We start from the raw sequence: 11,615 nt of genomic DNA on the forward strand, positions 1-11,615 counted from the left end.
AACTTTGATTTGAAAAGTAAACGTCCCTCGTGTTACTTTTCAAAGCGCGCTTGGTGTCCATTTTGTTTAATCTACAGTAGACCTCTATACGTCACCATCATTTGTGACTGTGTGTGTGTGTGTGTGTGTGTGTGTGTGTGTTATTTTCTCCTGTTTCCCTCAGTCTTTGTCCAAGCGAGGTGTTACCACAGAGCACTATTTAGCAGATTACCAGGCCAGCCGGTAAGTGTGTCAGCTGGTGTGAGGGGGTGGGGGGGGGGGGGGGGGGATTAAACAGGGGAACTACTATACCCAATCTCAACTGATTTTGTTCCCTTTGACAATAACAAGCAGACTTTGATCAGTTGAAACACAGTGACAAAAAAATCAAGCTTTTCCTGTACAAAAGACATGAATGAAGAAAAAAAAGAGACATATCAATCTTACTATCCAGAGGGTCAGGGTTCAGGGTTTTTCGGACACACAGCCAAAAGCTTCCGGGGTTCGAACCCGGATCTACAGAAGTGATAGAAGTGTCTGCTAAATAGTACATCAGTGTCTGATGGCGTCCTAGTTTCGGAGTGATCCAGTCAAAGAGAAGTGTGTGGCGTCTGCGTGCAGCGCTGTGACATCTTAAAGCGACCCGGGCTGTTTCCATGTATGCGCCTAAGATACGAGGAGCGGCCGACCCAAGCCCAGGGACCCTCTGCTCGTCCCAGCGTCAATCAGCTGCCGGTGTGACGGTTTGACCCCCATCAATCTGCGCCTGGCCACCTGGGTGGAGCCAGCCTCCGCCCTCCTATCAGCCGCCGTGCGATGAGACGACCTAATTTGTCACGTCGCATCGGCACGGCAACGAGACTAAGTCCCTTCGCTCATTTATGAGGGCTATTATTAATGCCACTGTTTTCACCGCGCCTCCTCCCCGCGCCTCCTCACGCCGCACCTCCTCACGCCGCACGCCTCCTCCCCCGTGCCGCACCTCCTCCCCGCTCCTCCTCCCCGCTCCTCCTCTTCGCGCCGTGCCTCCTCCACGAGCTGCTCCTCCTCCCCCTCTGCGCCTCCTCCCCTCCCCGTGCCACGACTCCCCCGCTGCGCCTCCCCCTCTCCGCACCTCCTCGCCGTCTCCGTGATCCGAATCAGGAATCAACTCAGTGGAGGAGGAGTAGGGCTGTGTGTGTGTGTGTGTGTGTGTGTGTGTGTGTGTGTGTGTGTGTGTGTGTGTGTGTGTGCAGCAGGTTGGGGGGTACGCTTGATGTTTTCTTGGGGTGCAGGAGAGAGTTGTCTGACAGGGGGCTGTAGGGGCGACCCACTTCTGTCTCTGCACGTACCAATTGAGGGAAATGGAAACACGCAGTAAGAAAATACTCTGACACCAAGAACCCAATTGAATCTGATTGTTTGTCTTTGTGTGCGCCTGTGTGTCAATCTATATGTCTGTCTGTCTGTCTGTCTGTCTGTCTGTCTGTCTGTCTCTCTTCATCACACAGCCTCACATTGTTTCTACCACTCCATCACACTTGCACACACAGCTTGCACACAGACACACACAGACACACACACACACACACACACACACACACACACACACACACACACACACACACACAAACATAAACAATGACTACCAATGACGTAAAACACATCCAGGCAGCCTTTTTCAGGCAGCAATTTCCCCATCCAGATCCTTAAATGTGATGACATATCCATCCCAACTCTGGAAAAGAAAACAAACCAACAGAAACAACCGCACAACACTAATTGTTTAAACTGACAGGAACACATTCAGTCACACTAAGTCTCGAAGGCTCAACAATTGACTATAATCACGTCTGACCGACTGCCAGCTTCCAGCTAGAACAACACACACACTACCAACACCCCTACTCCAAACACCCCCACCACCACCATCCCCACCACCACCACCACCACCACCACGCCCTATCCACAACCACCACCACCACCACCACCACGCCCCATCCACAACCACCACCACCAGTGCCTATGCAGTGTTTGCATCCATAGGTCAGGTGCTGCAGAGAGAGGTGTTACCGGCTTTTCCTTATCTCAGCCACAGGGGGTTGGGGGTGTGCAGAGACTGGGAGACAGACATCAGACAGAACACAAAGCTTTTCATACGGGCAGTTAGCATGATGTGTCTCGCTACGCTAAGCTAGGCTGCAGCAGGTGCTTGTGTGCACTGTTGTTGACGGAGTGGAGTGTAGGTGCACGCAAACACACACAAACACACACAAGCGCACACACACACACACACACACACACACACACAACCACATTCTTTGATCCTCACTGTTGTTCCAGTTGCCCTAATTGGGGATTCAGGCCAGGAATAGCACTCAGTCCAAGTGTCCAAAAGTACAGCTGGACTCTGAGCTCTGTGTCAGATGGGACATGAAGCAGAACGCTTTCCACTAGAGCTGTCAACAACAGAAAATAATAAAGACTCCCTAGGCTACACAGAGTTCAGCTACAACGTGTGTCTGCCATGTTCCACGTGTGTTTGCTGTGTAAAACATCCCACAACTATTGAATTGCTCATGGATTTTTATATTTTCTTCTTGGCCTGAGGTCTTGGTTGTCAGTAAGTGCAAACCGTCTGTTATTTGTTTTCCGTTGCACTGCATGCTGCTAAATGTCAGATAAGGTTTGGTTTAAAACTTTTGGCAAGCTTGGGGCGACTTCCATCTCAAAGATAATACAACGGCTATAAATACCACAGAACCAAAACGATCAGCTGAATGTCTTATCTGAAATGGCATTTCTTCTGGTTCAATGGAGGATAACCAAGAGACAGAAGCAGTTCTCCAGGTTTATTTAGGACCTATTTGTGAAGGGGAAAAACTTTTATTTAGAAGACTTTTTTTTTCGAGAAGCAGTGCTTTTTAAGGACATATTTTCAGATCCAAATGGAAAGCTTTGCAGATTCTTAAAGTTAAAATTCAGTTTAAGTTCTGTTTTATGTGGCATTGAAGTACACTGTATGATTTGTTTGGTTTGGGTTTGTGCTTGGCAAGTGAACAAAGGCTGGGAATGTGAAAGACTGAGGCAGTAGTAGCTTTAGTGCTGAACACACAACACAATACTGCGCTCTGCCAAGGAGAGATTGTCTGAGCCAAGGGTACATCCAACCAGCTCCAATAATGCTGTTTGTGTTTGGCATTGTGGGACGGGTGTTAGGTAAGAGAAGGATTCGGCTTGGATTTTGCCCAGCAGATGATTTTTCAGGGCGTTTTCCATTTTTTTAGAGAGACTTCTCCCAAAGGCTGGCAGCAGACAGCGGGTACCGCGGCATCATGTGGACTGTTTGTTTTCCTACGGTCCTCCTGGGTTGTGCTATAGTGTGATGAATATTTATAGCCATACGTGACAGCTTCCGTGAGCTGCCGCTAAGAAGGATATATGTAATAAAGACAAGGTTTCATATAAGCAGCCCCTGCGTTGGGCGTGGGTGAACAGGGGAAGATGTTAGCTGAAGCGCACCTGGGAGGATTCTTCTGAGGTGAGTTATTGTGCAGCAGCATCTAAGACTTATTGTCTTCAGAAGCAGAACATCCAGTAAATCATCCAGGTGTTAAAAAAAAAAAAAAAAAAACACAACAATGAGACACATTTTCTTTTTTAGGCCCTAGAGCAGAGTTTTAGACCGTGAGCAAACAAGTCAGAACTCCTCTTCTGACACTGAGGGCCCTGAGACACTGAGCCTCCCCAAGGCACCGTGCCGAGAAGAAGGGATCACAGCAGGTATCACAGTTAGCCACAGTTATGGGGGTTAGCTGCTCTCGTCAGGCTCTGGGGTTGTGACCCCTGGCTGCCATCCAGCTTTAGGACTTTGCCAAGGCCAGAGAGCCACAGGTCGGGGGAGGGAGAGGGGGGGGGTCTATGACATGTGCACGTCTTAGATCACACTCGCACACACACCTGCCCAGCCCTGTCTCTCTCGTGCTGCATTTGCGGAGTGGCGTGCGATAGGGTGTTGGTGCTGGCGGACGGTGGAAAAAAGTGTGCAGAGTATGGGATTAGCACACGTAATGACTGAATCCCCCTCCGAAGAGGAGAAACATAACGGTAGAGGCGGTGGAGGGGGGGGGGGGGGGGGGGCGGGGGGGGTGGGTGGGGGGGGGGGGGGGTGCGGTGTGAGAATGTCATCAAAGTTCCTCAGCTGATCAGAGCACCTATACTGGGCTGTTATGTCCCTGTTGCCATCCAAAATACTGCGTGTGTTGTGTGTGTGTGTGTGTGTGTGTGTGTGTGTGTGTGTGTGTGTGTGTGTGTGTGTGTGTGTGTGTGTGTGTGTGTGTGTTGTGTGTGTGGATGGAGGGGTGTGTGTGTATGTGTGTGGGTGGGGGGGGGGGGGGTCGTGGTGGGGGTCTGTGTTTGTGGGTGTGTTTGTGTGTGTCAATGAGCATAATGGTCAGCAAACAGACTTCAACTGCCACAAAGTTGAGCAAGAGAGCAGAGCAGAATCCCATCGGGACAACTTTGTGACTTATATCAGAAGAAGACAATCGTGGAGGGCTTTTAATGGGTATTTATTTTATTCTATATTTATTTATCTTCATGATTGTTTGTGCAAATCAAAATCAAACAAATCGGATGACATTTGTATTTTTTTGTATTTTAGTCCATGTCTGCTCTCTTGCTTCTCATGCATGACAAACATTTCTATGTATTCTTAGAATGTGTCTGTAAAAGAATATTACATTGTTGTATGGGCAAGGTGGATGAGTTTAGTTCAAAATAATCGCGCCGTCTATTCCAAATAATAACTTCAGCAAAACCTATTATCTATATGTATTTATATCTGCTTATTCAATTCAGTTTCCAATTATTTTTGATTATTTCTTTTTACTTTTGATTACTTTTTGAAACATCCACATACTGTGGAACATAAACAGGACTTCTCTTATCTTTCACTTGTTTGCAGAACTCTCTGCTGAATGTAAAAAAGAAATGTTTTAAACCAAACAAAAAATACAAATTTTGCTCATCTCAACACTCTCTGGGATTTATATTCAGTATCAGATGCTTTGCCAAAAAAGGAAACAATCAGCATTCGTCAGTACTGAGCCCGCTATGGGCTTATCTGCCGTTGCCTCACAAAGTCACCATTTTGAGGACACTGTCCATTGAAACCAGAGCACACCCACTATTGCTTCACTGAACTGACCGATTATTGTCTCTATTATTTTCTTATATTAATATTTGCATGCGCTGTGTATGCCTTCATGGACAGGGAGGCAGTGAAGAGAGACAGGGGGGAGGGGATGACATGCAGCAGTAGGACCACCGGTGGGAGTTGAACCTGCCTCGCTGCGAGGCATATTGCTATGTGGGTTGTGTGCAGGTAGCCAACGAGCAGCCGTGGAATGGTATCTTGGGTAATATATTAAGTAGGGATTTTGTTGTCCTCAGTACACACAGATGAAGTCAAGTATCAGCTGGGAACTCTGCTTAAGGACTCATGCTTCGAATGTCCACCTGCCGCTGTGTCCTTTGAGGCATCCACGCCATAACACCGCTTGGGAACAAGTGTTTCTTTAAAAGGTTGCACACTTAAGTGGTAATCCAAAAGGCGTCTAGGTTCCTGATCATTTGTCTTTAATTGATATCTCTCTTTCTCCGTCTGTGTCTCTCTCTCTCTCACTGTCTTTCTGTCTCTGGCTCTCATTCTATCTATCTATCTCCCCCTCTCTCTGTGTCTCTCTCTTCAGTTTTCTCCTGCCTGCAGGCCCTGTTGTAAGACAATGCTGAAAACTGAACCGCATATCTCCGGCGTCCTCAACTCAACCCTGGTTCTAACTTGACTGACTGTGGTTATGAAAATCTGCACCACGCATTACAAGGGTAGGTTTATAGCATTGGTGAACAGACATTAAATGAACATATTTTCCTATAAATGTACATATTTCTATTAATAGCATATTTAAATGCATAAACTGTATGTCACCTTTTTAACGCAGCCAAGAGTTTTACAAAGTTTTTACAAAATGTTTTTCAGTTTTGTTTTAGTGTTGAAGTGCACTCATCTTTGAATTACACCACTCCAAATAAATATTGTTTAATAACATTAAATGTTCATTGATTTTCAAAAGATGGGACATTAGGGGACATTATAAATGAATAAAAAATATTTTGATTAACAAAGCAGATGGGTTTTATTATTTTAACACTCTTAACACTATTAACACTCTTTTTTGGAAAGAAAGTGATGACAGAGGCAGAGCAAAGTGCATGTGTAAATGTGTAATACAAGGACTCATGTGTCTCCTCCTCAGGAAGGAAGCAAGATGTTTGTGGAGTTGGTCTTCCGATGGGGGGCATGGAGCCTCATCCTGCTGCTCCAGTCCGGTGGGGTCGCAGTTTTCGCTCGGGGCTGTCCAGCGCGGTGTGTCTGTCGCCCGGACCCGAGCGAAGTCAACTGTTCTGGGAAATATCTGACATCGGCACCAGAGGGGTGTTCAAGCGATGCCAGGCGGCTGGATTTATCCAGCAATAAGATTAAGACGCTGGGACGCCGCCAGTTCTTTGGTCTCCAACAGCTTCAAGAGTTGAACCTCAACGATAACGTAATCTCCATGATTGAGGTGGAGGCCTTCCAGGGGCTGCACAACCTCAGGACTCTCCACGTTAAGAACAACCGGCTTAAGATCATCCCTGTCGGGGTGTTCTCAGGCCTGTCCAACCTGCGCTTTCTGGACCTCAGCGAGAACGAGATCCTGGTCTTCCTCGACTACACCTTCAGAGAAACTGTGAATCTGCAGTTCCTGGAAGCGGGGGAGAACGACTTGGTGTTCATCTCCCAGAGGGCCTTCGTGGGCCTGCAGAACCTGCAGGAGCTCAATGTGGACCGCAGCAACATGACCTCCATCCCCACCGAGGCGCTGTCCCAGCTCCAGAGCCTGACCCATCTACGCATGCTGCGGCTCTCCATCTCCATGCTGACCAACAACGCTTTCCGCCGGCTCCACCGCCTCCGCAGCCTGCAGATCTCCTACTGGCCGGCGCTGGACACCCTGGCCAGCAACAGCCTGATCGGCCTCAACCTCACCTCGCTGGTCATCAGCAACTGCAACCTCAGCACCGTCCCTTATGCCGCACTCCGACACCTGGTCTACCTGCGCTTCCTGGACCTGTCCTACAACCCCATCACCGCCATCCAGGGCAACCTGCTAGGGGACCTGTTGAGGCTCCAGGAGCTGCATCTAGCGGGGGGCAGTCTCCTACGAATAGAGCCTGGGGCCTTCAGGGGACTGGCCTACTTCCGCATGCTCAACGTGACATCCAATCAGCTCAGCACCTTGGAGGAGAGTGCCTTCCACTCGGTGGGTAACCTTCAGGTGCTGAGGCTGGACGCCAACCCCCTGGCCTGTGACTGCCGGCTGCTATGGGTGGTGCGGCGGCGGTTGAGACTGAACTTTGACGGACGACAGCCCACGTGTTTGTCCCCGGAGGCAGTCCGGCAGCGAGAGTTCAGGGACTTTTCGGAGAAGGAGCTGCCCAGGATGTTCACCTGCCGGCCCGCCCGGATAGCCGACCGCAGGCCACAGGAGTCAAGGGTGGAGGAAGGCACCACGGTGCTCTTCTCCTGCAGAGCCGACGGGGACCCGGCTCCGGCCATCACCTGGATCTCCCCCAGCAAGGCCGTCCTGGCCTCCACGGGGCGGATCAGGGTCCTGTCCAACGGGTCTCTGGAGGTGCGCTTCGCCCAGGTGCAGGACAGCGGCGCGTACCGATGCGTGGCGGGGAACGCGGCCGGGAACGAAACCCTGAGCGTCAACCTGCAGGTGAAAGGCTTCTCCCACAACCGCACCCTGACCTTCTACTCAGAGGAGGCTCCGTACTCCCAGGCTGCCGCCACCAACTCCTCTGCTCAGATGGCCAAGCCGTACCCGTTTGACGCCAAGACGCTGGTCATCGCCACCACCATGGGCTTCCTGTCCTTCCTGAGCTCTGTGGCCATCTGCTTCGTGTTCATGTTCTTCTGGAGCCAGAGCAAAGGGCAGATCAAACACACGGCCACCATTGACTTTGTTCCCCGCTCCTCCATGGGCGGAGGAGGCGACGGCGCTGACGCAGGCAGGTTCACCATGAAGCTGATCTGAGGTGGAGGAGGAGGGGATCAGACGGCGTTTCAATGAGCATCTCCGGGAACTACAGGAGCTCCGGAGGGACAGTTGAGGCCACTGAGCTCCGCATTGAGAAGGCCCCCGTCAAGAGCCAAATTGAAAGGAATTGGTGTATAATTGCGGTGCACACTTGTGGCTAAATGAAGATCACTTCACTAGATATGTAATTAATGGTGAATATGTGGGAGCAGGTCTGTCTCATGTTTGCTGTGCTTATATTGGTCTTTACTTACGGAAAATAATGAAGTATCCCCTTAACTGTCGCATGTAGAAAGAGAAGCAATGCTGTCTTCATAGATTTTGGGAGCATCACATGTGTTGCATGGCAATTAATGTTTAACTTTAGCGTAAAAGAATAAACCTGCGTAATCATATATAAATCTAGTGTTGATTCATCAGCTTTCTTTGAGGAGTGGTTTGATCTGCCAATGCAGGCCGAGGAAGTACTACGCCCTTTGACCTGAGGGTCAAACTCTTTCTGCCTAGCCACGCTGGATCACACTGTCCAGTCAGCACTCAGGCACTCCCTCACAAGAAAACAAGATGATTGATAATGATATGAGGAATTGAGACCCTAGGGTTGCCAGCAATTTACATTTGGATAGCTGTCTACTTGGCTTGTTTATTTGAATGTTGGTTTGGCAATATGCATATCAACAATATGTATATGGTACACTGAGTGGGTACAGAGTTATTGATGGCATACTGCAAAGTATAAGGTATATCTCACTGTATATAAGAAATAATTTAATATAATTTCGTAGGTTACGTATTTCATAATTAACTTTTTAACAAGACAACTTTAAAACTTTTTTTTAAGGATTTTAGGACATTAGAAGAATGACATGCTGTTTTTATGTTTACACACCCTTACTTTTATGCTTTTTTTACTTTCAGATATCACATCAAATGCAGCATTTAACATAAACAAATGTGCCTGGGCAACATTGTCGTCACGTAATCATATCTATCTTGTATGTGGCATACAGGTCAAGGGCGTTTTTGTACAAGGGGTTTTATTCTCTCCATTTGTCGAGCTCTGAGGATTACTAATCCACACCAACGTCACACTCTACTCTGGACTAAAGGAAAGGTGTGGAAACGGACCGGCACACCAACACTTTGTACTGCCAGGGGAAAACAAGGAAAGAAAGATCATGCTATTAACGCTGTACAAATATTTTTTTTCTTTTGCTATTTCCTTCCATTTTTAAGTTATTGCTTGATTATTTTTTTAATTTCAAAATATTAAATGCTTGTATTTCAACTGCCTCACGTTTATGTTATGATACCAAACAAGAAAACGATTCTATCTTGGGCTCTAATCCTCCCAGGGCTCTGTTTGCTTCTTGAACGACAAGGAAGCCAGGGATAAGGGGAGCAGAGTGCAAGAGGAGAGGCGGAGAGGGAACAAGAGAGAAAGAGAGAGAAGGAGAGGAGCAGAGGAGAAGGAGCAGGAAGACCTTTTTTCACAGGGGGAGGTTGAAGTTTGAATTCCCTCAGGCATGTGTTACATGCCTGAGATTCCCGTGGTCACTATAGGGAAGGAGATCATCACCCCTCTGTGTGGTCCAGTAAAAGATCTGGTCTCTGCTCCAGGCATTAGGAACCATGCAGTTGAACACAAAATACATATAACATCAAATATAATAAAATAAAATAAAATAAAATAAACTCAGATAGCCTTGAAGCTTGACTGAGAGCCAATACTAAACACACCTGCTGCCAATGTTGTGCAAACACTCACTGCAATTGCCCTGCAAATGGGGAAACAACATGCAAGTTAACAAAGAAATACACAAAATACAATTGTCATGTTTTCTGTTTGGTATATAAAATGAAAGGGAGTTAACATTAGGACCAGGCGTTGACATTTGGATACTGGGTTAACATTTGGGTTCTCTTGATATAACTGGTGCCCAGGACGGATTCCACTCTATTCATTGGGCAGAAAATCCACCCCTCCCATTTTTTCTTCCAGTTGCCAAGCATAACCCAGAAAAAGATATATATATATATATATCTATAATCACGTGTGTGAGTGGCAGAGATTTAAACTCTTCTGGATTACCTCAGCAAGTCTTTGTCTGCAGTGTAGGTCTGCAGACTGTCTCTCTGTCCCTCATCACATCATCTATTTATTAATATCCTGGATGGACAGACCGCCATGCAACCGTCACGCAACCCGTTCTCATGGTGTTTATAGGCCACTCGTAATGGTTATCCCATTATGCTCTCTCTCTCTCTCTCTCTCTCTCTCTCTCTCTCTCTCTCTCTCTCTCTCTCTCTCTCTCTCTCTCCCTCTCTCACACACATGCAGATTCAAAGAAACACACAAACACATACCCACCCCCCCCCTCGCACCACGTACATACTCTCTCTCACACACACACACACACACACACACACACACACACACACACACACACACACACACACACACACACACACACATATACACACATTGAATAGTAGTCTATCTAAAAGTAAAACTGATCCACTGAGCAATTATCTTTGCTTTGAAGACTTTCGAAGATTCTATGGAACATCAAATGTAGGCTAATATATATGGATACTCTCTTAATCATTAGGGTTAGTCAGTGTTCAAGTCGTTTCATCTTATTTTTTTAACACCTGGTGGCGCTATAACTCCATACTAGGGTCTCGGTTTCGTGTATCAGACAAGCATTCGGTAATGTGGATTACTATCAATTTCAGAAGAACTAACCAAACTGTTAGTATTCTGCATTCATTAACTGCGTTAATAATGATCTGGAAAATATTCTTAATAAGAGATCAATATAGATCTGATATTTCGTGAATCTTCCCAGTCTCATTCTTCCCAACGTCTCTCTCTCTCTCCCCACCTCTCTTTGTATCACACAAGCGCACACTCAGACGCACACGGTCATGATCTCATCGGGTCATACATATACACTTAATGGTTCTTTGCTTTTATCGTCCTATGCGATGCCATCTTTACCGTTTACAATTTGAGAAATAATACCCAACTAAACCACATATTACCATAATTGGGCTCCTGTTTTCAGACGATTAGAGTTCCTCCTAATGGAATTGCATCTGCTGTGCATCTATGCTGTAAAACCCCAATTATGCAAATGTAGGCAAATTTGCACGACGTTCCAATAATATATATTGGAACGTATATATATTAGTTGAAAAGGAGATTATTATATATATATATATATATATATATATATATATATAATGTCCTTTTCAACTGCTTTACAGATTTAAGATGTAATCCCGCCAAAGGGTAACCCAAAAATCTTTGACGTGCGGAAATTGTTATTGGTTTCCTCTGGTAAATGTCTAAATCACACCTATCGATCAGATTCATGTTGACCGATATTGATAAGGTTTGTAAGAAGGTCCGGGCAACTGGTTATTGGATTTACCATCCCAATGAGGGATGATCTGCCTTAGGTTATAGAGAGAATGCAGGCACAAGATATCGCGATGTTTTTG

At 46.8% G+C, this 11,615-nt stretch overlaps 1 protein-coding gene across 1 annotated transcript; it reads left to right on the forward strand.

Annotated features, from left to right (window-relative positions):
- Nucleotides 1-6,287: 6,287 nt before the first annotated feature.
- On the forward strand, nucleotides 6,288-8,102 carry lingo4b (leucine rich repeat and Ig domain containing 4b; the record flags this gene model as incomplete). Its single annotated transcript, XM_084471334.1, has 1 exon — nucleotides 6,288-8,102. One exon carries the CDS (start codon nucleotides 6,288-6,290, stop codon nucleotides 8,100-8,102), a length of 1,815 nt encoding a protein of 604 aa, XP_084327460.1.
- Nucleotides 8,103-11,615: the final 3,513 nt, after the last annotated feature.

Source organism: Micromesistius poutassou (assembly GCF_964030765.1).
Source record: "Micromesistius poutassou genome assembly, chromosome: 8".
Lineage (NCBI taxonomy): Eukaryota > Metazoa > Chordata > Actinopteri > Gadiformes > Gadidae > Micromesistius > Micromesistius poutassou.